Genomic DNA, 27581 nt, shown 5'->3' with positions numbered 1-27581 from the left:
AATTGCCTGTGCGTCCCTCAGGGACTCACCCCTCTAGCACAGTCAGCTGCAGTCAGTATGACCTGGTGAAGTGGCCACTGCAGGTAAAGCTAGAGTCGATTTGCTAAGCCTGGCTCAGTGGCTCTGAGCATGGCACTTGCCCTCAGGAGAGGCTGTGGTAAGAAGAGGCTATAGAAGAAAACCACCTCTCCAGAGCATTCTCCTAAGCAAAGTTACTCTTTGCCTCCTCTTTCTTTCACTGCCCTTTCTTTGCTGAGTAAATGATGAAGTTCTAAAGGAGAAAGACATGTCAAGACATTTTTATTCCAGAAAAGATAATAAATTGTTGAATCAAGCAATAATCAAGGACTACAAGGGACTCACCAATAGATCAAGGATAATGAATGTGTGAGTATTCGCCCGTGATGATCTAAAGCTTGTCATCTTCACAGCATTAAGCTCAGAATGAAGTATTTTTACAGGATTGTCCTGTTTGTAGTCCATTGCTGGGCCAGTCCTTCCATTCTGTCGTGTAATAAGGCTAATTTAGGAGGGTCTGATTTAGTCACATAAGCCTTCCAATTTTGTTCTTCTGCCTCAAGTCATACCTCACTACTCAAATACTAGATTTATTATTTCCTCTACCCACAGGTGCTGACTTTTTCTCTTACCTTATTACCTTAAGTTAAATTCCTTGGATGATTCGCCCCTTTTAGACCAGGAGAAAATATTAAAAAAAGAGACATCACTTGATGCTGATCTCTGGGTTCTAAGACCCAGGTTTTTATTATCCCAAGACCTAACCATAATATAACCCCCCAAAATGTGTATTAAAGAGATTACGACTTCAACAAACATCAGATGAAACATGCTTGTTAGGTTTTATTTACTCGTATTGTACTGAAAGCACATACAGTTTCTGGAGTAGGGATAGGTTTAATTTTTAATTACTTACAATGATCACATTGGTTCCACACACCTAGTGCTCACCTGTGTGGTGACTGATGAGAACCAGACCCCATTAACAGCTCATCAGAGCCTACAGGTGCTGGGGTTTGTAACACAGGTGAGGAACCCTACAATACAAACAGGAATAAGGCTGGCTCTGTAGGAAAGCTGCACTGAAGCCCTCCGTCCTTCAGAAAAAGGAAATCGTAATTCCTTCGTGTAAACAAGTTTTCCTTGGGAAGAATCCTAGGTTCTCCTTTGGAATGTAAATGTATGTCTTCAAGAGGGAAGCCAAACTTATGTCTCTAGATTTACAACCCAGAGATATGGCCACAGCCCCAGGTCTCATTTCCTCTTAAAATGTGCATTCTAGAGAAGCAAATGTGTTATGCACCAAATTACATCCCTCCAAAATTCATGTTGTGACCCTAAACCCCAATGTGATTGTGTTTGGAGATAGGGCTTTGATGGAGGTAATTAACGTTAAACTAAGTCAATAGGATGGGGTTCTAATTCTATAGGACTGTTGTCCTTATTAACAGGAAGACACCAGGGATGTGTGTGTACAAAGAAAGGTCATGTGAAGACACAGCAAAAAGCTGGCAGTCTCGAAACCAGGGAGAGAAACCTCAGGAGACACCACAGCTGCTGCCACCTTGATCTTGGACTTTTAGCCTCCAGAATTGTGGAAAAAAATAAGTTTGTGTTGTTTAAGCCACCCAGTCTGTTGCATTGTATTTGGCAGCCCTAGCAAACTAATGTATTCTGGATGGCTTCCCACCGCCCAGGGGCAAATGAACTTCGAGGGCTTCTCCTTCAGCATGGGTCCCAAGTTTCAGTAAAATTGGCTCAGAAGGCTCTAATGGTGAAGAAATGAAAACACTTTCTCTACACTCCCAAACTGTCCTTTAAAGAAAGTCTTCAACATTATAACTACCAGAGCCCATAAAAAATAAAAAAGGAAAAGATTTTGGAATAGTCCCCAGTGAAATTCTTGTAACCCCCAACTATCTGTACACCACGTCTTCTTGAAGGAAGTGTTGTGACTCCCCTTACTCTTCCTTCCACCCAGGTCACTAGTAGGAGATACAACCAGTAATTCAGTCTGTCTTCATAGCAAAAAAAAAAGTTCGGTGGTAAGTGTGAATGCCTTGAAGCTACTGTATTTGCTTTTAACTGTATAATGCGAATTTAGTATAATTTTAACATCAATGCCATAAAGGTATATTCGGCTACTATTTACTAAAAATAAAAAGAACATTTCATTAATGCTTTATGTTTTTATAGATCCATTGCAAAGCAATCATGTTGAGCATTAAATAATCCCTTATATAAAATCTGGAGAATTTATTTCAAATATCTCCAAATAAATATTTAAACATTCATAAATTTCAAGCTTTAGCACACATTTTTTAGATAAATTAACCAAATGAACATTTCACGTATACTAAAACACCTAAACAATGCTTAGCTATCAAAGCTAATGTTAGATCTTTCAAAAGCTATAGCAATAGAAATGACTTTGTGCAGGGCATTTTCCATTCAAAACTGGATGTAGGTCTAATATTTCATGAAAGACCTCAACAGGGACAGCTTTCAACATGTTTTTTTCAGTTTTCTACTAATTCTTTCAAAGGACAAGAATAAATATAAACATACTAACTTGACACTTCTATTAATTTATCAAATATGCCAAACTTTTAAAAATATCAAATTTTTGTCCCAACTTTATACTCTCCTATGTTTAGATACATGCATTTAAAAAAACTACAATATCATGAACTGTAAGTCTATGAAAAATCAACTTTCCCCACAATTAAGATCATTTTAATGAAAGTAAGACTGGGCTTCAATATTCGTATTGTATAATAGGGACATTAACTGTAATGGGCCGGGGTACTAAATTATAGACTTAGGATAATTTCCTAAGAACTATGCCAGTACCTTATTTCTGTGGTGCTGTTTGAACATTATTCTTCACACAAAATGGTTATGAAAAATTATGTCTACACTGAAAAACTATATATATATATATTTTTTTTTATTTTTTAGACAGAGGGGAATGGAGGGAGAAAAAGAGGGAGCGAAACGGCGTCTGGTTGCCTGTCATGCTCGCAACCCAGGTGCCCTGACTGGGAATCAAACCAGAGACCCTTTGGTTTGCACGCTGGCAGCACTCAATCCACTGAGCCACGCCAGCCAGGACACAGTGAAAAACTCCTGAAATGTAGCAACCTTTTCCTCCGTGCTTCAAGGCTTCATATAAACTATGCAAATTAATATTGCTAATATTTTAATATATTTTAACTCTACACTTGGCAAAACATTTTCAAAGGATGAACTATGATTAATCATAGAAAATTTTTTAAATTGTTGTGTTTTTTACTATTTTATTTATTTATTCGAGAGAGGGGAAAGGAGGGAGAAAGGGAGGGAGAAAGAGAGGGGGAGAAATATCAACGTGTGGTTGCCTCTTACATGGACCCAATGTGGACCTGGCCCACAACCCAGGCATGTGCCCTGACTGGGAATCAAACTGGGGACCCTTTGGTTCCCGGCCCACATTCAATCCACTAAAGCTCCACCAGCCCGGACATAACCAGCCAGAGCATAATCATTTTGCTACATGAAACTTGTCTCCTGCAAAATGTCCACTGCCGCCCCGCCCATTTTTTTTAAAAAACCTCCTTAAAAGCAACCTTTAGAATCCAACCATCAAATGAAGTTTCTATTCATTTAAGGGAGAGGGCATGAATCTTGTACGTTATTATTCTGCCCTGACACAGGACTTGCCTCTAACACTGCAAAATTCTGGGAAGGAATGTTAGCTCTCCAGGCCTATTCAACCTTGCTAACAACTGAGAGAGGTAAAATGAAGACTCTAACAGCACTTTTGACAAGCAGGAAATGAAAAGGCTCTAAACCCCAAACTAAATATGATTACATTAAAATTTGGCACTGTCAGATCAGGCAGGGATTAACCTGAAGTCAAAAAGAATATGCTCTTTAATAGGTATTTTCAAACTTGTAACAGAAAATCAAATAATTGTGCCTTACTATCTACCAAAGATATTGGTTAAAAAAAAAGTCACTGTAGTTATAATCCACTATATCACCTTCCTTTCTGTAATTAAATGAATATTAAATATAAACAGATAGGTATCAAGTTAGTTCTTTATTTTTAGCAGGTTCTGTGTTACATAGATTTTTAAAATTTTTTAAACATTTTTTAAAAGACTTTATTTATTTATCTTTAGGGAGGAAGGGAAGGAGAGAAGGAGAGAAATATCAATGTATGGTCGCCTCTCAAGAGTCCCCTGTTTGGGAACTGGCCTGCAACCCAGGCATGTGCCCTGACTGGGAAGAGAACCACAATACTCTGGTTCGCAGGTCGGCGCTCAATCCACTGGGCTACACCAGCCAGGGCTCTGTGTTACATAGTTTTATTCATTCTTTCAACTACATGAAAAAACATGACCCCCCCAAAACACAAAAATAAATCTGATCTTTTGTTATGCTAAATAATGATCTCCACCATCTAAGATGTACTTTTTTTTTGGTTTCTGTTAACAAGATAAAATAAAAGTTTTTCATAAGGAAAAAGAATAGCTAAAATATCTTTTGCTGGTTAAAATTCACCATGTGTCCCTCTTCTACTAGTATTGTCTTATCTGCTCTAACTCCTTCAAGGTTCAAGTTCAGTACCACAAATGCATTTTCCAGTTTTCATCATAGACTTTTCTTTTAACATCCTTTTCACGATGCTTTCAACATCAGCTCCACAACTATTATCCTAAATTTACATTTACACTTCCTAATGCTTCCCCCATTCAGTAAGGCCGAAGCTTTTACACTTTTCTGAATCACAGTCCACTTAAGATTTACACAGGAGCTCTTTCCAGAGAAACAAGAACTTACGTATCCAGTTTTGTAATTCAGGGATTTCAAGTCCCTGCTGACCTGTTTAGCCTAAAATCCCTTGTAGTAAAGGGAAGAAATCAAATAGGTTAGGTCACAGGTTTAGATGTCAAAGGTTTAATATAAAAAAAGAACCCTATTTTGGGTGTTGAACAAATATTTCATGATTGATCGGGCAAAATTAACATAGTTACAAAGGAGGGAGTTTTTAGTTTTGGTCTTAGCTAATCTTACAAGATCTTTTCCAACTCAGAAGTACACAGGTTGAAACTAATGTGCAAATAGAGGTACTGACATAAAGAGATATGTTCCTACCCGATGTTAGCCAGTAAATACATACAATTAAACAGAGGGATTAATGTTCTTCCTTGAGGGCAGAGTTTATCAAGATCAATCAGTAAAGAAAAATATACACAAAAATAGGTAGCATTTTCTAGTACTATTGATCTACAATAAACTGATCATCAGATTCAGGTAGCTCATTTGTTAAAATGTCATTAGTAACCAAGGTCTGCAACACAGTTGCACATAGCTATTAATAAATCATTTGGGGCATGCATTATAAGCATGTATGCAAATAACCAAATGACTACAATTTAAAATAATTGTGCATTTCCAGAACAAATGCAACAACTGGCTTTTACCACATGGGTAAAGTCTTCAAATATATTTTAAAACTTCAGTCATTAGCCCTAGCCTGGTAGCTCAGCTGGTTACAGCATCATCCTGATACACTAAGGCTGTGGTTTGAATCCCCCAGTCACGGCACAACAAGAATCAACCAAAGAACACATGAACACATATAACAGGTGGAACAACAAATCGACGTTTCTCCCCACCACCAACCTTCCTCCCTCTCTAAAATCAGTAAAATAAAAATTAAAAAAAACTTTAAAGTATGTTTGAAAATATGTATAATTCATAATAACATGAATAAGAAAGAAATAAAAGGTAATTATGGCACTGTGAGCTACCTGATGCAAAAATTAAAAATCAAAATACATTTCACATGTGAAAGCTGAGTGAATTTTTCCTTTATTCAAGTAAACATTTTGATTATAACACATGATAACGCATAACCCATGTAATGAAGCACTGCAGTCTATTGTCTGATGCAGACTCCTTGTCTCTGGGATGAGCTTCCAGGTGATTCCTCAGGGTCCAAAGTCAATGCCCAGCACGGGCTCTGTGATGGCGGTGCGTGCAAGCGCTAGAGGCACCTCTGCTGCCTGCCTCAGATGCTGGGGCCACTTCCTCCCACCCACTTTATCCTCCGTTACTCACAAACCCCCACTCTAACATTGGACCTATGTTATAACAAAATCAGGAGTCGACGTATATTTCTCCACAAAAAATAATATCAAGACTCTACTTATCTCTCTTTTTCTCTAACTTTTGAAGGATGTGTAATCTTTTAAAAGTCAGAGTAACACACAGTACAAAATACACAAAGAAATCTATCACTGGGTGAAATAATATATTGGAAATTGCTAAAAGTACTGAGAAGCTTAATTTTCCTGGAATAGCAATTCTCTACTGAAGACTATAGCTTACAAACAGGAAACTGTGTTTTAATAAGTGGAAATACAGTACCTGATTTGATACAAAGTAATTGTGAGATCTTTTCTCACTAGTAAAGTGCTTAATTAAGAAACATTCTTCCACCACAGGATTTAATTTGTCAAAGGCACAAAATGTCTTTGTCCCTCTCCCTAGAGCATTTTTAAAAAAATTACAGTATTACTCACTTAAATTCTACTTGATCGGAAAGCTTTACTATTTCTCTCCATTAAAAAAAACTACTTGAAGGAAAGCATCTAATTTTTATTTCCAACACTTTTGCTAAGAACACACATGACACCACCTTTGATCCGTTCATGAGACTTCCGTGTGCCGTGTAGCACTTGTGGCAAAACACATGTGTGAGTGTTAGGGTGAAAGTTAACAAAGAACCAAAATATCTTCCCAAAAAGAGTGGGATCAATAAATTAAAGATTATAGCTTTCATTTTATAAAAAATAGTTTGAATAATAGTATAAATCTTTAATGCCTACAAAAGCAGGAACTACATTTAAAATCGTCTTTTTAACACAGATTCACGAGTACAGCAAGGTCGTGGTCAGAAAAACAACTACTGAAGTAGCACTTCAGCCTGTGGTCGAAATTAAATTCTCTTCTCAGAAAATTCCACAAAGAATTTAACAATTTACAATTCAAAACAAGATTTAACTTGCAACAGGTCAAGAGTGTTATAGCTAGTATGGGAATATCAAGCTCTCTTCCACTGGATATATTTTACCAAAATTTTAAATACAGCTCAGTGAAAGATGCTGACAATACTCGACTGCACAGGTACCACTCATGGTTACCACACTGCTGCTTAAAACACACTTTGGTCAGTCAATAAAAACACACTTTGGTCAGTCAATCTAAAAGACAGAAATCAAATAACAAGGCCAGGAAAGCTGTTTCAGAATCCGTTTCCTGACCTTAAGCAAACTGTAAATACATTGACAAGGCAAGGAAAAGTATAATCATGTATGGAGAGAGGTCTCTGGTTTTTAACCATTTGGCATTTTAATAGTAATAATTTCCTTGTTGAAAACAACATTTTGTGTCCTGTACACTGATTATCATAGCTCTCTGAATTAAAACTAAACTATAGTTACCTTTCTCACAATGCCCAGTAGTAAGTGCCTTAATTGCTCCTTTTGCACTTCCATGAAGATGGTCCTTCATCTTGTAACTTTTTAAATTTTGTACCAAGAAAGAACCACCACCCAAATCCAATAAGCACACAAATAATGGATTCCACATAATAGCCATCCAGCGCTGTAACACACGAGCCACCAAGTTTTTTGCAAAGCTGTAAAAATAGAATTTGATAAATATTCCATCACTTCAAAATGAAAGCATTTAAAAATTTACATATTTGTAATTTAAAAGATTAATCAAAATCTATTTTTGTTACATGTTAATGTATCTTGACCTCTCAGTACTAACAGGATTAAAAGCAATTTTCAGTGCTCGCTTCGGCAGCACATTTACTAAAATCAGAATGATACAGAGAAGATTAGCATGGCCCCTGCGCAAGGATGACACGCAAATTCGTGAAGCGTTCCGTATTTTTAAAATAAAAATTTTAAAAAAATTTCAGCTCATACTATAAACAAGATATAGCTTTTCATATTTGAAATATAAAGAAATACCCAATGAATCTACTCCACAAGTAGGCCAATGCTATCTTCAGGCAATGCATCAACAAACTACTAACCACTTTGTTTTACCCTCAAATGTTAAATGAACAGCCAATGAAATCTCCCTTTTGCTGTCATTATGAAACAACTATTAATAATGCAGTTGCTCAGTACCTACTGTGTGGGACAGTGCTCCTCAGGTGGAGGGGGGAGAGACGGCTCCTCCCTTGCTGAGAAGCACTTTCAAGTCAGCTACTCTCACTGATTTGAGTGCATTAGAACCATTAGTGATGATGGGAAAGGAAAAAAATGTCGATTTCTATACTAGAAACTATAGGCAGATATGATCATTAAAATAAATATAGTACTTCTAGAGGCAAAATGAAGAAATTAATACCTTAATATTAGTTTAATGTTATCTAAAATTACAATGTCCTTACCTCAACAGCATCAGGGGTCCGGCAATTCTGGTTTGACGCGCCTACACACTCCTTCACAGTGAGGGCATCCACGAACCAGAGGGCTACGGTGGAAGGCCAGTTTCCTCCCAGATTGGACACGGTATTTAAAAGGGTCATGTAAGTTCCTCCAATAAGTGGATCACTAACCTTTGCATTAAAAGCCATTATGGAAACATACATGCTATACAAGGTAACCTACAAGGAAAATGGAAAGCACCTTTAGTAAAATTAGAATTAATAAACCTATAGTCTGAATTAAGAAAATCAAAATCATAAACCTGAAACTTAATTTTCATGACCCCTATAAAACTCAAGTGAACAAACTTTTATCGAATATTCATTGATCAGACATTATGCTAGATTGTGGCAATAAAAAGATGACTAAGAGTCTCTCTGTGCCCTTCAAGAAATTATTCCAGGTGGATAAATAGGGAATAAATAATTATGATAAAATGTAGTAAGTCTTACAAACAGAAGTACATATATCATGCTACTGGGGCCTAAATAAATAAGAGATTAATTCTACCATAAGAAGTCAAGGAAGGCTCAAACGAGAAAACGACAGATGAGGTGGTCTTGAAGATGCACACAGGAATAGCCAAAACCTCAAATTTGTACTGCACCTAAATACATATGTCTGTGTGTGTCCATTTATATGTATATATGTATTATACATGGAACAAATCAAGTATTCAAAGAAACATGAAATACAATTATATACACAGATATATAATTTCTTCTACATATATAGGAAAAATAGCATTTCAAAATTTATGTGACAAACAGAAGAGAAAAATCTTTTTTTTCCTTTAATTTTTTTATTTAATTATTTTTCAACTACAGTTTTCTGTCTATTACTCCCATCCCATCCCACCCCCCATCCTCCCCCCAGACGAGAAAAATCTTAAAGGCAAAAGTGCTTAAGAAGCAAGAATTAACATCCATTTAGGAACATGGAAATAAACCACGTTTCCAAAACAGCATTTCTTTGAATACTGTTCCATGGGAAGCTCCAATATCAAATAAGACTGAGAAATACCACGTTACATAAAATCAAACAGGTCCCTTTCACTGCAAGCCTTCTGAAAGCCTTTAGGATACAAACCCCTCAAGGGCAGGATTCTGGCATGCTTTATTCTCTGTTATACTTTACTACTTAGAATGTTTTCTGGCCTGGAATCAGTGGCCACTTAATATCTGTTGAAGGAGCCCTGGCTGGTGTGGCTCAGTGGGTTGAGTACCAGCTTGAGAACCCAAGGGTTGCTGGTTCGATTCCTGGTCTAAGACACATGCCTGGGTTGTGGGCCAGGTCCCTGGTGGGGGCCACGTAAGAGGCAACCACACATTCATGTTTCTCTCCCTCTCTTTCTCCCTCCCTTCCCTCTCTAAAATTAAATAAATAAAATCTTTTTTAAAAAAGCCACAAAGTTTAAAGTATACTGTCAAATAATTTCATTATCAGATCTGTGCTTGAATCTTAAAATTTGCTATCATTATTTTAAGGCAACCATAGAAAAATGTCTTCTTTATTTTACAAAAAAGTTTACTTCCTGAGGAAACAACAACAAGCTTACCTGGTGCAACGCATAACTCAGCAGCATGATAACATAGAAATATACAGGGAATCCCCCTTGGTGTTCTACTTTAGGAGTCCACCAAACCAGCAGAGCGTACTCCAACCCAAGCAGTAATCTACACAAGAAAAAAAAAGGAACACTGTGCTGACTTCCACTTTAGGTTAAAAAACAATTACAACAGAAATCTGGGTCTACCACACAAAAAAAGCCTGTAATTAAAACCCACTAGGAGGTTAAAAAGAGATAAAAGTGCATATAAATGATATTAAAAATGTTTTTCAAGCCTTTTTTCCATAAATACTGTACACACAGACATTAGTGATACTGATGACTGTTCCTCATTTAATCTTTCTTATTTAGGTTGCATTTTGTTTTTACCTGTAGGGCATAGCTTTGTAAAATACGTTTAGTGGCTGGGGACCTGCAGTGTATTTGCTGATAATCAGAGGCAGTATGATCTGTAAAGGAACCATGGGAACTGCCAACAAGGCTAAATGCTCTTTAGGCACTCCCTCTTCTACCAATTTCAGTCCCGTTACTGCGTCTGCTGCTGAAAAGCCAATCTGGAATATAAAAACAAAGATATTTTAACTTGTGATTTACGAAGTATTTTCCTCCACGCACATGTAAGCTCTTCGAGAACCTCAATCTCACTACTGACTGATGCCAATTACAAGTGTCCTATTATAATGTTTGGTACAACAATCAAGTTAGAGAAGGTACATTTTGCCCTACAGACTACTAATAATATTCAGTGAAAAAGAACTAAAAATTCAGCCCTCCTAGGGACTGTAGATGGCTCCAATTACAATTAAATTTCCATTTCAAAAGTTTAATCTCTTATAATAAAGTATCTAAATATAAACCTGCTGATTTACATATTTTAAGTTCAAAAGTTTTAAATGACTCCAAATAAATCTGGTTAAAATGAAACATCACTGCCACAAATACATATTTATGACTGATCACAATAAAATTTTCACAAGGCTTCTAAATTCTGAGAAAACATTACATGTGAAATGTAATTTCAGATGAATAAAATGAGGAGGGAGAAAACGTATGGTTAGATTAATTCTTAAAAACAGAGGGATGCTAAGAGTAGCGAGTAAAGATGAGGTGGATTAAGATATTTATAGAGTCTCAAAGTATCTCCCCCTAAATTAGTTAAGTATGTACAAACGGAAAGTGACTTTAAAATAGGTTAACAAAGGAATCGAACTATTACTTTGGAATAAAGGAACAATTAATGGAATAAAGGAACATGATATGGCTCTTGAGGTAATTCCCTGAAGATATCACAATATTACTTCCTTGATATTTATGATCTATTTGTGTAACTGAGCCTAAATATAAAGCAACATCAAACAAATACAAATGAGCCCTGGCTGGTGTGGCTCAGGGGATTGAGTGACAGCCTGAGAACCAAAGGGCCTCATGTTTCATTCCCAGTCTGGGCACGTGCTGGGTTGCAGGCCAGGTCCCCAGTGGGGGGCACATAAAGGGCAACCACACACTGATGTTTCTCTCCCTCTTTTTCTCCCTCACTTCCCGTCTCTAAAAAAAGGAATAAAATCTTAGGAAAAAAATGAAACGTTTATATTCCTTAAAAATGCCCAAGTCACAAAGGCCAAAGAAAGACTCATGCCACCTAAATGTAATGTGTAATCATGGATTGAATCCCTAACAAGAAAAGGAAAATAAGGTTATAAAGTCTATTATTGGGACAACTGGTGAAATTTGGATATGGACTATGATTAGATAATAGTATTGTATCAATTCAAAATCTCCTAATTTTTAACCAAGTTGTGGCTTTGTAAGAGAAAGTTGTTCTTAGAACATATACACTTAAGGTATTTATGGATAAAGAGGCATAATATATACAAATTACTCTCAAATATTTCAGAAGAAATATGTAACAGATTGCAAATTTACAAAATAAAGAAAATGGAACTAAATGTTAACAATTAGAAACCTTTGAACCCTGGCTGGTGTAGCTCAGTGGTTGAGCATGGGCCTGCGAACCACACAATCGCGGTTCGATTCCCAGTCAGGGCACATGCCTGGGTTGCAGGCCAGTTCCCAGCAGGGGACGCATGAGAGGTAACCATACATTAATATTTCTATCCCTCTCTCATTCCCTTCCCCTCTAAAGATAAATAAATAAAACCTTAAAAAAAAAGAGAAACCTTTGATAAAGATATATGGGAATTCTTTAAATGATACAGTAGATTTTTAATAAATATGAAACTCCATCAAATAAAAAATTCCTTAAAAAAAGGAATAGTAAATTTTATATACTTCAACCTCTTGGAATGGAGCCATAAAATAAATTTCACCACACAAAAAATATTAAAGGTAAAGATATTTCACTTAAGTCCAGAAAATAATTTCACTTATATTCATCCATTCTCTTTGTAAAATTTCTATATACAAACTCACTTCAACATTTACTTTGTCTTAAAACTGGTATAGGAGTAAATACTTATAATATACACATCTAACAATAACCTCATATCTAAGATGTATAAAAATTAAAATTCTACAAATTTAAGGCAACATTGGGCATTCAAATGACCATAACCATATGGAAAAAAATGCTCAGTTTCTTTAGTAACCAGAGAAATACAAATTATAACCATAACAAGATGCTACTACATACCCACCAAAAAGACTAAAACTGCAAAGACAATAAACCTGTTTTTAAGACTACAAAGCAATTTGAACTCTTACACTGCTGATGGTAGGAAAATTGAAATAATCACTTTGGAAAATTGTTTGGCAGTATATAATATATACTAACATAATATACTTATGACCCAGCAATTACATACCTAGGTATTTACTCATCACAAATGTACACATATGTTCACCAAAAGTAATGCACATGAGCATTCCCAGAAACACTATTCATAATAGTCAAAAAGTAGAAATAACCTAATCTGTGGGTAGAATAAATTGTGGCATGTTGAAACAGAGTGGAATGTTATAAGCAATGAAATGAACAAACTTTTGCTATAACAATATAAATTATACAAATATAATGTTAAATAAAAGAATACTAGAGCTAGCCATCCAAATATATACTGGATATTTCATTTATATAAAATTCAAAAACAGGGAAAACTAATTTCTCACACAAAAGTTAGGAGAGATATTACTTTTGGTGAGGTTTACTTTAAAGGGGGAACATGAGATTCTAGACTCTGTAATTGAAGCACCTCCTAATTACTACGCACAGTATAAATTATTATAACCTTTTAAAAAGTAATTTAGTGCCCGGGCTGGTACAGCTCAGTGGATTGAGAATGGGCTGTGAACCAAAGGGTCCCTGGTGGGGGTCACATGAGAGGCAACCACACATTAATGTTTCTCTCCCTTTCTTTCTCCCTCCCTTCCCCTCTCTCTAAAAAGTAAATAAATAAAAATTTTTTAAAAAGTGATTTAGCAATTGTATTCACTGACCTACCAACTGCCCATTTAAGAATCTACTATTAGAAAATATTCAAAACATCAAAGAAAAACTTCTGCAAAAAAATTCACTACTGCATTTTTATAATTAAAAAACCTAAGCAAATTAAATGTACAATAACAGAAAAATGATTGAATAAATTATGACAATGTTATTCACTGTGATAATTCTATTATTATTTAAGTTTTAAAATACTATTTAATGATACAGGAATACGGAATCATAAGAAAAAAAGATTCAAATGTAATACAATATGATACAATTACACTTTTAAAGTATTTAAGTGTATGCAAATGTATATTATTATCAAATTTGTTTATAATTAGTTCATTATATATGTAAAGTATATGTATACACACATGTATAGGAGGAAATGGGCTGGAAAATATACCAAAAATGTTACAGAAAGTAATCTGTAAATTATGTAATTAGTTAATATTATCATTCTTGAATCTTTCAGCATTACCTTCAGTTGAACTCTAAGTTCTTTAAGTTTAAACCTTCCTAATGTTTCCTTAAAATTTAACCCAGCCTATCACTAGAGAAGGGGAAACATTCACTATCTGAAAAACATCGAGGCAAAAATTTTTACTTCAGTGTTGTCAAAGATAGTTATGAAGTGTTTATGTACATAAGTTTAAATATTAACAGAAAACTGCTATAACTGATTCTAGGTTTTAAGAATATTAATTCCAACACTAGCAGTAGCTCACTCTAATAAAGTATACTTACCTCTCTTCTAGCATAATGTCTTTAAAATGTTTTAGAACTAGAGAACTTCTGGCCAAGATGGAGGAGTAGATAGATAAACTTTGCTTCCTTGTACAACCAAAAGGACAACAAATTTAAAAACAAAAAATAACCAAAACTACCAGAAAATCAAACTGTATGGAAGTCCAACAACTGAGGAGTTAAAGAAGAAAGATTCATCCAGACTAGTAGGAGGGGTGGGGTGGAGATGGGCAGCCAGGCCCAGATATGGACCAGAAGAAAGAAATAAACATTTTAACCAGAACAGAATGAAGAAACAAGAATTACAAAAAATGAGGAGAAGCTTAGGAACCTCTGGGACAAATTTATCAAAGTTGCAATGTTCCAACATTGCAATCATAGGGTTCCCAGAAGAAGAGGAAGAACAAGAAATGGAAAACTTATGTGAACAAATAATGGAGAACTTCCCTAATTGGCAAAGGAAGTCCAGGAAGTCCAGGAAGCTCAGAGAGTCCCAAAGAAGTTGGACCCAAGGAAGCACACACCAAGGCACATCATAATTACATTATCCAAGATTAATGATAAGGACAGAATCTTAGAAGCAGCAAGAGGAAAGAAGACAGTTACCTACAAAGGAGTTCCCATTAGACTATAAGCTGACTTCTCAAAAGAAATTGTGCAGGTAAGGACTGGAAAGAAGTATTCAAAGTCATGAAAGGCAAGAACCTACATCCAAGATTAGTCTATCCAGCAAAGCTATCATTTAGAATGGAAGGGCAAATAAAGTGCTTCCCAGATAAGGTCAAATTAAATGAATTCATCACCACCAAACCCTTGTTATATGAAATGTTACAGGGACTTATCTAATAAAAAGGTAAAAAATATGAATAGTAGCCCTGGCTGGTGTAGCTCAGTGGATTGAGCACAGGCCTGTGAAACAAAGGGTCACTGGTTTGACTCCCAGTCAGGGCACATGCCTGGGTTGCAGGCCAGGTCCCTAGTAGGGGACACATGAAAGGCAACCACACATTGATGTTTCTCTCCCACTCTTTCTCCTTCCCTTCCCCTCGCTCTAAAAATAAATAAATAAAATATTTAAAAAATATGAATAGTAAAATGGCAACAAACTCACATCTAGCAACAACTGAACCTGAAAAAAAAAAAAAACAAACTAAGCAAACAACTAGAACAGGACCAGAATCAGAGAATGGAGATCACATGGAGGATTATCAGTGCAGAGAGCAAGAGGGGAAATTGGGGAAAAAGGTACAGGGAATAAGAAGCATAAATGGTAGGTACAAAATAGACAGGGGAAGCTTAAGAATAATATAGGAAATGAAGAAGCCAAAGAACTTATACATATGACCCACGGACATGAACTAAGGGGTGGAGGATGCTGGTGGGAGGGAGGATGTATGGCAGAGGGGAGTAAAGGGGAGAAAAAAATGGGACATCTGTGATAGCATAATCAATAAAACATACTAAAAAATAAAATGTTAGGACTATAAAAATGGACATCTTTATATAGAAACCATAAAATATAAAATAAAAATAACTAAAACCCCCACTTTTATGGTATATTTCCTTCTAACACTTAAAAAAATGCAATTGATTTTTAAATAAATTTCTAACACTCATACATTTCTGTATCTTTGTAACTCACATCCTAAGTAAATAATTTTACTATCTCCAACATTAAGTGTATACTCATTGTAACAGTAGAGCTATTGTTTTTTCAAGGCATTCACTTTTACACCAAGCATTAATAGTATTCGTTACATAAATTTCACATTTATTAGACATAGTTTAAACTGGCACAAATTTTTTAAATATTTTATTTATTTATTTTTAGAGAGAGGGGAAGGGAAGGAGAAAGAGTGAGGGAGAAATATCAATGTGTGGTTGTCCCTCACACGGCCCCCACTGGGGGACTTGGCCCACAACCCAGGCAGGTACCTTGACTGGGAATTGAACCAGCGACTCTTTTCTTCACAGGTCCGAGCTCAATCCACTGAGCTACACCAGGCAGGGTGGCACAATTTTTTCAAGATCCCCATTTAGCTTTGAAATTATATTTGGTATCATCACACCTTTTAAAACATATTTAATTATCAAAAAATGTTTTTTATTGTTAAATTCTAAAAGTAGTGGAAAGAAGCTTATGACATGAAAAGGCAACAGAAGTATTCATGATAATGGTAATTATAACGGAATGGTAAACAGCTTTCTAAATCTCTTACCTTTGCAGTTAGAATCAGAAGGCAAAATGTCAGAACCGCTGGCATTTTTATAATTGCAAAAAGCAGCTTGTAAGTATCTGTGATCCCTTGGGTTTCTTCTTTTCCTACTGATACCTCTTTGTTTTCTTTTTTCAGAATGGCAACTAAAGTTGTTGTTATCAAGAATACACTTCCCCAGAAAAAAAGGAAATCTGAAATTTAAAATGTTAAAATTGATAATTAACTTTTGAAATGACATGACCTCATTGATACTATATAATTCTGTACAGAACTTTTCCTCAATTAAATCTGGTTAAAAAAATTTAGCACAATGTGCCTATCACATTCGAGGCGCCCTAAGTACCAGACGCTGTAGGTGAGCGAAGCAGGTCTGGCTCTGTTAACATACGTTACATAGACAAAATTAGACAGGGATACTTAATGAGGAAAAAGAACAGGGCTGCCGACAGTAACATCCAACCCAGGGTTGGATGAAAATAAAAGTCTACCTTTGGGGTTGGGAGAGGTGATTTTCACAGCCCACACGACCAACCCATCAGTCATACTTCCTAAGCACCTAAGCCATTTCAATTCTTTATTAAAGTATGACAGCTTCGACAATAAATAGATGATCTTTTAGATTTTCCAGCTCATATTTTGAAACTTTCTAATGTTTTAAAAGTGCTTAATAAAAGCTTTCTATTTTCAATACTGAGGTACAGAAACAGTTTTTTCACACTTGTAGTTGTACAATGGGGACACGTGAAAAATCACTGTTTGGGTTGTCAGTGAAAGACAGCTGGGCCAGTAGCCATTCCTTTAAACAAATAAAGCCGAGAGGGTAAATGATGTTCTGAAAGATTCTCTGTGGTTGCTCAAAATCACAGTAATCATAAAGGCACCATTTATTGAATATATATCATGTGCCCTAGGTGTGCTAAGCACTTTACATACACCGTCTCCTTTACTGCAACAACCCGAGATTCATTTATTACTTACTAGTCCCAATATACAGATAAAGAAACAGACTTAGAGACATTATGCCTGAAGTTAATTCTGAATCAATAATAAAATTGTGATTTGATGCCTTGTACAATAAGTTTCAAAACCCATAGCTCCTTGATCACCCTGAGAAATGCATCTTAGTTCTTCACTATAAAACTTATTGGATAACCCAGGCCAGTTTCACCATCTATAAAATAAGAGGCCTTGGCTAGAAAATCCTAGATGCCTTCTAGCTCTAACATTCTAGACTTGTACCAAAGTTACATGTCTACTTGTTATTTTATTGCTCCCAGAGCACAACAAACTGTTGACGGAACCTACCTCGTTACCTTTTCTCGGAAACAACTAGAGCATTCTTCAGCCGGGCCCTCCTTTGTACGTGGTCTTGCTCCGCTGCTGCATTAGGCGGCTGTGACCACTACCACTTGGACCTCACTTATGACGGAGACAATAGCATTGTATGTTTGGGCCAATTTTTCCCCTTAGTATTTAAATGTGCCTTTCTCATGTCATCTGACTTGGTTTGCTCACATAAAAGCGTGTGAGAAAGGCAAAGCAGGCATTATTACTTCGCAGACATGAGGAAAAGAAGCCCAGAATATTTCAATCTTTGCCAAAGGTAAAATTATTGAGGCAGAACTTGAAACTAAATCTGAATTTGGATTTTATCATCTTTCACACGACCTGCATAATTTTTTAACATTAATGTTGAAACAAAAATTTACAAGAATTTACTTGAATTCTTGTTTAATCTCCACAGGCTAATAAAAAACAAGACTGTGTTGCCCAAGTGATGCAAATTAAAGAAGCTAAAACGATTCAAGCATGTATGGATATTTGTATTTTGAGGTGAGTTCTCCTACGTGGGAAAGTTATACCTTAACTTTAGATATCAGAAGACACAAAACATTCTTAAACGCAAAGGTATCTATTTTAAAACACAGTAATATATACGAGTTATGATTAAAATTCATCAAAATAACATCACAACAATTTCTAATTTGCTAATAGGATGTTCTGAAATCAAATTCAAAAGGAATGAACAAAAATTTATTATTATCTCTTAAATAAGGCTAATGTTCATTATTTTTGCACACTCAAAAGTCAACTGTGAAATGTGACAAATAATGGCTTGCTTACAGAATTTCATCTATAATACTATTCTCATTCAAAAAGTTTTTGCTCCTTACTTGGTTTAAATTAACTATTCCAGAAACCCTACAAAACAATATTATCACTGTCACCAGAAATTTCCATTAATGGTCTCTACGTAAATGTTAAGTGGAAATTAAACATTTTTTCAGTTATATATTACTTTAAGAGTTCCAGTTCTCTAAGCAATGTTTTTTTGCGTGTGTTTTGTTTTTTGGTGTTTTTTTTTAAAGATTTTATTTATTTATCTTTAGAGAGGAAGGGAAGGGGAGAGTGAGAGAGTATCAATGTACGGTTGCTTCTCGTGTGTCCCCTGCTGGCAAGTGGCCTGCAACCCAGGCATGTGCCCCGACTGGGAATCGAACCATGACCCTTTGGTTCGCAGGCCTGCACTCAATCCACTGAGCTACACCAGCCAGGGCTCTAAGCAATGTTTTTTTAAAAAATTGCTTAACAGCACTTTCACAGGTCCTCCCACAGGCAGTGGGGCCAGGATTTGGTAGCTGGTGCTGAAAGAAAAACCCTTGGGTGCATCCTTGCCTGGGACTGTGCCGGGGCAGCTGTCACTCAAAGGCACAGAGAGGGGAAAACTGCTTAGTGTAGTCTCCCAGTTTTAATGAAAAAAAATCTTCATCTAAAACTTAAACTCCTTGATATCAACAGTGCTAGATGAAGAGTAAGAACAGGCTAAACAGGTTTTAGTTTTGTTTGCAGACAGGATTATGGGTAATTTCTTTGTGTTTTGAGGATAAAACAGTGCACATGAAAGAAGGAAATAGCAACAATGCATCATTCAGAGCTCTAATTTGAAGGCTTTCCACAGCTCACATGAACAGAATGAAGCTCACAGCTCTGAAAGAGAGGCTTTGCCACTGCTAGAAAACATACTGACATAATTTATGAACATAATTACCATAAATACTGACCACTGGACTACTGGCTATTGTTCATCAACATTGATTTGATGCTAAAACATACGTAGCCTGATATACTAACCTCTGTGAAGGTATTATTATAAAAAGTGATCTAAATATTTCATTAACATTTTGGTTCATTTTGATTTATGTATCTACAAAAGCATTGTGATGTTATACTATATACTGTATGCTATGATATGATCAAGATGTCAAAACTGATGCTTAAGTCTCCTAAATATGACTTTTGAGCAAAGTCCTACAATACAAACTAAATATTCTGAAGTGGCTACTAGATCTTACCTAGCGCTCTCATGAATGCAAAAATAGTATATAATAGCTAGCACCTGGATGTGTTTTGCCCTAATATTCAAGGCAAAACACAGGACAGTGCAATAAATAAAAATAATGATCATATCAAAAAAGAAACTGGAAGAAAGAAAAAACCAATCACATCCAATGCTGGCAAAGATGCAGAGAAGACGGGACTGGATCACTTGTACACTGCTGGCCGGGAGATTAAACGGTAGGGCCACCTAGGAAGAATTTGGGGAGTTCCTTTCAGAACTAAAAATGGACTTAACATAAATGAACATTTGCATTCTTGGGCATTCATCTCAGGCAAATGAAGACTTATTTTCACATAAGCAATAGCCAAAAACTGAAAACTACCTTAATCTTCTTCAACGAATGAGTGGTGAAATAAACTGTGATATGTCTAACAAATGAATATTCCTCAGCAATAAAAAGAAATAAATCATTATTACATGCAACAGTCAGGATGAACCTCAAAGAAATTAAGCTGAATGGAAAGGATAAATCTCCAGGGGATACATAGTGCATGATTTCATTTAGGTAACATTTCTGAAATAACAATTCTGAAGATGAAAAACAAATTAGTGGTTGCTAGGGTTAGGGACGGAGGAAGAACGGGGTATGTCTGTAAAAGGCAACACAAAGCAGTCCTGCAGTGACGGTACAGGGGAGCGCTCTGATTGCTGTGGCGGATTAAGATTTTGGAGAAATCTTAATAAGCTCTATCGATTTTGTCAATTTTTTGGTTTTGATACTGTACTATAGTTACCTAAGATGTTAAGGGAGGAGGCTGGAGGAAGGGTGCATGGGACTTCATTAAGCATTTCTTTGCAACCTCCTGTAATCCATAATTATTTTAAAATAAAAAGCTTTTAAAAAATAAATGAAACATTTAAGAATGCAAAAGTTCTAAGACTGTGCTAAGAACAAGATATGTAGGTCTTAAATAAAAGACAATATAATCAAAAAAGAAGTCTTTATAGGCTAATTCAATTGGCTTCTAAATTTCAATAAAATCAGAAGTGAAATTCAGAATAAGATTCATGCCAAATAAAATCTAGTAATTTCTTGGTTCACTATGTATTTTGTAAACTGACTTTTCTACACAAAAGCAATCCCACAGTTCTTTGCTTGATAAAGAAAGCATATAGCACCATTTCTCCTTCCTTCTTTTTTTCTTTGTTCTTTTTAAGACCTTCCTTCTGTGGTGTGGGCTCCAGTTTTCTGTGTGTGTTCTTTTTTAAAGATTTTATTTATTTTTAGAGAAAGAGGAAGGGAGGGAAAAAAAAAAGGGAGAGAAACATCAATGTGTGATTGCCTCTGGCATAGTACTGGGGACCCAGCTGCAACCCAAGCATGTGTCCTGACTGGGAATTGAATCAGCAACCCCCTGGTTCGCAGGCTGGCACTCAATCCACTGAGCTACACCAACCAGGGCTTGGCTCCAGTTTTTAATATCCAATATCCAATCCTTCTTAAATATACTAGCTGCAGTATTTTTCCACCTATCTCACTTTACTCCTAAAAGTCCACAACATTTGAAAATAAGTTCAAATTTGCTCCATTTGTCTACACTGAGAGGTAAGATCCATTACATTTATGGATTGTTTCATTCAAGGCAAAAAGGAAGCTAAACTCAAGGATCATATCATCCTTACCTAGAGATTAGCTTTTAACGTAATAGATTTTTTTTTAATACTCACCTGAGGATACGTTTGATTTTTAGAGAGAGAGGAAGGGAGACAGAGAGAGCAAGAGAGAAACTCTGATGTGAGAGTGAAACAGCAACCAGTGGCCTCCTGTATGCTCCCCAACCAGGGATCGAACCCACAACCGAGGTATGTACCCGGATGGAGAATGGAACCCACAACCTTTTGGTGTATGGGAAGATGCTACAAGCAACTGAGCCACCTGGCCATGGCAGTTAATTGATTAAAAAAATATTTTTAATAAACCTTACTTTTTGAATTATTATAGAGATTAGCTTTAAAGGTAATGGACTCGTTTTAATTTTTTTAATATAATATTTACCCAGAGATTAGCTTTTAAGGTAATGAATTAGTTTTTTAAATACAACTCTTACTTTATTATTATACAGTAAAACCAAACATGTTTAATGTACAGTTCTATGACTTTTACCACACACATCATTTTCAAATCACAACTATAACGAAGGTTCAGAACACCTCCATCACTCCCCCAAACTCCCTCGGGCTGTCCATCGTCTTCTCCTCACCCACAACCCCTAGCAACCATCAATCTCTTTAGTTTTATCTTTTGAGAATGTGAGAGGAGCTTTAAACTTAACGGGCCTATCTAGAAATGGGTCATTTGGTTCTACCCAATTCTGAATAGCATTACTAGTCACATAAAAGATATTAATGAGTACTGCTTCAAAAAGCAAGACAAAGAAATGTGTCACTAAGTAAGAATTGGTCCTGCTGACTTCCTAGTTCAAAGCATGAATGTCCAATGAATACATACTGTTTTCACTATTATCACCACCAGTGTGGTTAGCTTCACACTTAGAGCATCAGTTTTTTCAAAGCAACAGTTCCTTTTTCTCTGACTCCGAACAAACTGATTCATAAACTGTTAGTATGATTAGCTCTCTTCTCTGATGTCAGACCAGCCTGCTCCCTGTCCCCAAATTGCCTGTTTCCTGTCCCAATCACTTCTATTTGTTGATACCACTGCTTGCAGAGAAGTTGGCCTCAACTACCAGCTAGATCTGGACAAAAGACATTTTACGTGAATCCAACCAGTGTTTTTTAAAATTAGAGGGAAAAGCCCAGGCCGATTTGGTTCAGTTAGTTGGAGGCTGTGCCTTAAAACAAAAGGTTGCAGGTTTGATCCCTGGTCAGGGCATGTATGGGAGGCAATCCATCGATGTTTCTCCCCTCCTCCCCTTAATCCCCAGATACACTTCCTTTCTTGCTAAAATCAATAAACAGTTTTAATTAGGAAAAAAAATGTCAGCTTCTCTCGAATATTCACAAAATCTAGCAATCCCAGGACCCTATTGCCACATTGAAGCTTCCTGCCATTAGATGAGCATGGGTTTTCCGTCATCACTGTCCCCTCTAATCCCTGCAGTCTTGTAGTACCAACCCACTCATTTACATTATCCATTTACCCCCTCCATCATTGTGGTTTACAAACCTCACTACAGACTCTAAATTCATTAGCAGAAAATCCTCAGGTCTTATTCATCAAACTGTAACACTATCATATGGCTAGTAGGAAACAGGCCCTCACTGGTGAGTAAATGAATAACATGCATCACTTAAAATAAACAAAAAACCTTTTTGATCTGTCTCTTCTGGTCATCGGACCCCGTCCAGGAGTCAGCTGGTGTTTTTTTATACATCAGCTGTCCTAGTGCTACTTTTCCCTGATAGAAAAGCCCAATGAGCACATATTATATTTCATTATGTTACATTGTACATGTATTATATTCGAGGAGTCAAGAAATCTAAACTGTAGGTATACATCTATCTCTAGCCACTTGGCTGCAGTTTCTTCATCGTCACAAATGACGAAGTTGAAATATGTGATTCCTTTAAGTCATAAAACTTTATGTTTTCATCTCTACGTTCTTTTGGGTTACTTTAATCAGTTCCTGCAGCTTAAAAAAGTCATGCCTTTTTGCTACTAAAGATCCTTGAAAACCAAATGTGGCAGGACAGAAAAAGCCCACTTGTGAGTTTAGTACTGTCCTGTACCCCTGACGGCACCAAAACCAGTCTCGGCATAATCAAGGTTTCGTTTCTGGGGGATTCCGGTTGCACCCTATCCTTTTTGTTCTATATTTACTATTTAGATCACTGCTTTCTAGATGGCAAAAACTGTGCTCAGTATATTCACTTCCATGTACTTGGAATGCTCAAAGTATTAATCACAGACACATTTTAGAATTATGGCCTGCACTTAATTTCCTGATTTTCTAAGCATCTGCCTCAGTGTTTGGCTCTTTTTTTTTTTATTACCTAAGCAATTTTATTTCCTTCATGATTATTTCCATGCTCTTTGAATTCTTCAAAACCATAGGTTTTTCTCAGTGAGTAAGTTATATAGTAAGTTCCAGAAAGTACAAGGCTATGAATGTGTTACTGTGCAAGAGACAAATGAAAATTCAGAAATTCTTCAACTCTTAACTTAACTAAAATGTTTAAATCAAAACCAGCAATCCACTACTGATATAAAACATCAAATTAAACAGGAAGCTACTTTTACAATTTCCAGGAGAACAAAGTTCAAATTCCACAGATAAACAGCTACTCAAAATAACAAATTAGTGTAAATAAAACTCCAATGGCCTTGGCTGGTGTGGCTCAGTGGACTGAGTGCGGGGCTGGGAACCAAAGGGTTGCTGGTTCAGCTCCCAGTCAGGGCACATGCCTGGGTTGTGGATCAAGTCCCCAGTGGGGGCCATGTGAGAGGCAACTGCACATTGATGTTTCTCTCCCTCTCTTTCACCTTCCTTTCCCCTCTCTAAAAATAAAAATAAAATGTAAAAAAAAAAAAACCTCCAATAGCACAGTTTTGATCTTCCTATTGGTGAACAGCTATGGCTAAGGAAAGATAATTAGAACGGCCCCTGAATGCCATTCTCTGTAATGATCTTTTATTAATCACTCTTACACTTAACAAAGAGTTCATTTACCTTGTTAATAACACAGTTTCCACATCTTTTAAATCTTAATTTCTCTTCTGAGACTTCGTATGTTAAGTAACATGATCACTTCATTAGCCTTCCTACTGTAATGCACCATCCAGTACACAGTGAAAAGCAGGACAAATACAAAGCAACAAGGTGCCAATCTGATGTGGTCACAAATTATTTTTAGGCAGAGATTTATCCATGGAGCAGGACAAGGAACCCAGAAAATTCAGACAAATCCATCTAGTGCAAAACAATGAGCTCTCCATCATTTTTGGCCCCAAACCAAGTAATGAAAAGTACAATTATCATTTCATCAGTAGTAGTGGCTCACAGTGGTTTGAGGCAGAGAGGGGATCCCTTACGGGGTGTAGAGGTTTCTAAGATTCCAGGGGATGAGTACTTCAGTTGTGAATCCCTTCCTCCTTGCCACTCCCCAAATATTGTTAACTCTTTCACTTCCCTTGCCACACAACTACCCCTGATTCACCCTGTTGGGAATTCCCAATCCAGTACTGGGAAGATGAGAGAAAATTCAGCTGTTTAAATTCATCATCACTACCAGAATGAAGACTTATACTACATTCCTGATGTTGGGTATACTGATAGTGAGAATTTCACTTCTGTTTCCTAGTTGTTGGGAAAGTTTTAAACAAATCCTCATAAAATCTTACAGAGGCATTTTACTTATGCAGAAAAAGGGGAAACTTTGTAGAACTTACTCCCAATTTCTTACTAGATAACTTTAAACTCTTTCTCATAGCATTTAAAGGAAATCTTACTGATTCGCCTCTACCCTTCTTTCAGAACTACTTCCCAACTCCAGTCCCCACAAACACTGCTCCAGGCACTTCGAACAACACAGGCACTGCCCTATACTTTTTTGTACTTGGCTTCTTCAGTGCATGTTTCACCTGGTGTGCATTCTGGAGTTTCACTTACCCACTTCATGGTATGTTATCACTCAACAAAGTCAAATATCTACAGTGGAAAGACTGACTCCCACAAGCAGTCAATAACCAGCAACTCTGAGCTCCCCTAAAGCAGGCATCTCTCCAGTTCCCTATGGTTTGGGCTCTGCTTTTTAGCAGGTACTTAGAACTCTGTCACTCAGCCACATAATTAATGTTGAAATAAATTAACCCTATTCCTTTCACAAGAGGGCTAAATGAAGTCTCTTGATACAAGAATAGGGGCTAGAAGTGGAACAGAAATCTCAATCCAGGAAAAGAAAAAAAGAAAATGTGAAACACAAGTGTCAACCTGGATCCATGACTTCACGATAGACAGACTTAAAAAATGTTACCGGCCAGTGTGGTTCAGTTTGTTGGAGCCTGCTCTGGTGAACCGGAGGATCAGGAGTTCAATTTTCCATTGGGGCACATGCCTGGGTTGTGGGTTTGGTCCTCAGTGGGGTTCTTCTCTGGTCAGGATGCTTATGAAAGGCAACAGATCCATGTTTCTCTCCCTCTTTCCCTCCCTTCTCTCTTTCTAAAATCAGTAAGTATGTCCTTGGGTGAGAACAACAAAAAAGCGCATCTATGTATTAGGCAACAGATCCTAGACTGAGTTTTGTTTGCCATTCCACAGGTTGCCTCTCCCTGCTTCCTGCTCAGTACTGATCACCTATGATTACTCCAATAAAGTAATTCTCATTTTAGTGGAACAGAAAACTAACCTTGTCACCACCCATAAAATGATTTTCAGTAAATTAAATAATGAGCTTCCCACCAACATCACACATTTTCAAAAGGATTCATAAACGTAAAATAAACCAAACAGCACAGTTTAAATACACTACCTGAAAGAGTAACGATGCCCCTGGGTTGAGGCTGAAACCGCAAATATTTGTTACAGAAGTCGGCAGATTCAAGGGCCAAAAACAAAACATTGCCCAAAAAGTAGCCCGCTGTTTGGCCCACTGAATTGCAAGTAGAAGCATAACCCACGTTCTCCCGAGATAACATAGTTAATGCCCAACCATCCACAGCGATGTCCTGAGTGGCGGCCAGGAATTCAAACAAAAAGAATGTCACTGTGAGAGCAACCACATCGGGGGTTCTGCCATCGGTATTTCCGAGCAAATGGTCCACCTGAGTGGACAAATATATCATGAAAATTCCCAGTATATACTGTGTAGGGACAAGCCAAGATTTGCGACGACCGAAGTTCCTAAAGTAAACCGCATCAACCAATGGGGCCCAGAGCAATTTGAGACTGAAGGGCCAAAAGACAAAACTGAAGAAAGCTTGATCTGTATAGCTAACATTTTTGCTCTGCAAAATGAGTGGTATGCTTCCCGCCAGGCCCAAAGGAATGCCCTGAAGCACGTAAAGAAAAAGCAACAGCAAAATGCTGCTTAATTCGGCCCGACAACTCCTTGGTGGTTTTGAGAAATCATCGGTGCCGACGTCCGAAAGTAAAGCTTCTTTGTCCCCTTCGCCCACCCACTCCATATGAGTGTCATCCCAGCTGCCCGGCGGCAGAGGGCCGCTCTTCATATCCAGGGAGGGGTTGAAAGACCCTGGCCGTCGTTGCCGACTGTTGTCCTTGTGGGAGACGGTGGGTGACATATTAGACACGATGAAAAGCCCTGTCTGAGGGGAGTCTGGGCTGAGCGTCTTGGATCTGTCTAGTCCGGAGTCCAAGGCTGACGCTCTGGACCAGGGTCTCGACAGTTCGGAGAGAAAGGCAGAGCGAGGGTGACAAGGGCCCTTCTTACTGCGGCTCGGAGAGCTGAAGCCGGGAGCTAGTCTCCAGGCTGGAGAACCGGGCGATGGCTAAGTAAGTGCCCCTTGGAGTGGCATCAAGGAGGCTGAAGAAGCCCCCGGGGGCAGCCGCGCCGGGCTCGGAGCTGGAGAAGGAGGCCGTGGTGCTACGATGGAAACCGGCACTAACTGCAGCAAGACCGGACAGCTTGCGCCGCCACCAAAGCGGCACACAGCACTTTCTCCAAGGTACTCCAGCTACCGCGCTTCAGGAAGTGGTCCCAGTCTCAAAGAAGTCCCGTCTCCGCCTTCAGAGCTAGCCAATCAGGACGTGCTCCCGGGGCC

At 37.3% G+C, this 27581-nt stretch overlaps 1 protein-coding gene and 2 non-coding genes across 5 annotated transcripts; 2 read left to right on the top strand and 1 right to left on the bottom strand.

Annotated features, from left to right (window-relative positions):
* Window positions 1-1653: 1653 nt before the first annotated feature.
* On the bottom strand, window positions 1654-27581 carry SLC33A1 (solute carrier family 33 member 1). 3 transcript variants are annotated; one of them, XM_037046681.1, is made up of 7 exons: window positions 26330-27101; window positions 16501-16691; window positions 10459-10643; window positions 10078-10195; window positions 8483-8698; window positions 7515-7711; window positions 1654-2036 (listed from the first exon to the last, which is right to left on the bottom strand). In XM_037046681.1, exons 1-6 carry the CDS (start codon window positions 27099-27101, stop codon window positions 7544-7546), a joined length of 1650 nt encoding a protein of 549 aa, XP_036902576.1. In that variant the 3' UTR covers window positions 1654-2036; window positions 7515-7543. The 3 variants fall into 3 exon arrangements, with proteins under 3 accessions (XP_036902576.1, XP_036902577.1, XP_036902574.1); XM_037046682.1 differs by having other exon boundaries at window positions 1654-2032; XM_037046679.1 differs by lacking the exon at window positions 1654-2036 and having other exon boundaries at window positions 5864-7711; window positions 26330-27581.
* LOC118987527 (U6 spliceosomal RNA) lies at window positions 7869-7975 on the top strand. The gene has a single exon (XR_005066582.1). It is a non-coding gene; the product is annotated as a U6 spliceosomal RNA (small nuclear RNA).
* LOC118987546 (small nucleolar RNA SNORA30/SNORA37 family) lies at window positions 19090-19217 on the top strand. Its single transcript, XR_005066599.1, has one exon. It is a non-coding gene; the product is annotated as a small nucleolar RNA SNORA30/SNORA37 family (small nucleolar RNA).

This window comes from Sturnira hondurensis, unplaced genomic scaffold (assembly GCF_014824575.4).
Source record: "Sturnira hondurensis isolate 20B ecotype Veracruz unplaced genomic scaffold, ASM1482457v3 Scaffold0005279, whole genome shotgun sequence".
NCBI lineage: Eukaryota > Metazoa > Chordata > Mammalia > Chiroptera > Phyllostomidae > Sturnira > Sturnira hondurensis.
The sequence above is the reverse complement of the archived record's forward strand: the minus strand, read 5'-3'. Positions and strand labels throughout refer to the sequence as shown.

Bases quoted from the DNA above. Each gene is read 5' to 3' on its own strand.
- SLC33A1 (XM_037046679.1), bottom strand. From the start codon at position 27,101: ATGTCACCCACCGTCTCCCACAAGGACAACAGTCGGCAACGACGGCCA. The intron at 16,692-26,329 runs GTAGTGTATTTA...TTTAAATTTCAG, and splicing joins GGGCATCGTTACTCTTTCAG to ATTTCCTTTTTTTCTGGGGA. The intron at 8,699-10,077 runs GTAAGCTTGTTG...TTTTCCTTGTAG, and splicing joins TGAGTTATGCGTTGCACCAG to GTTACCTTGTATAGCATGTA.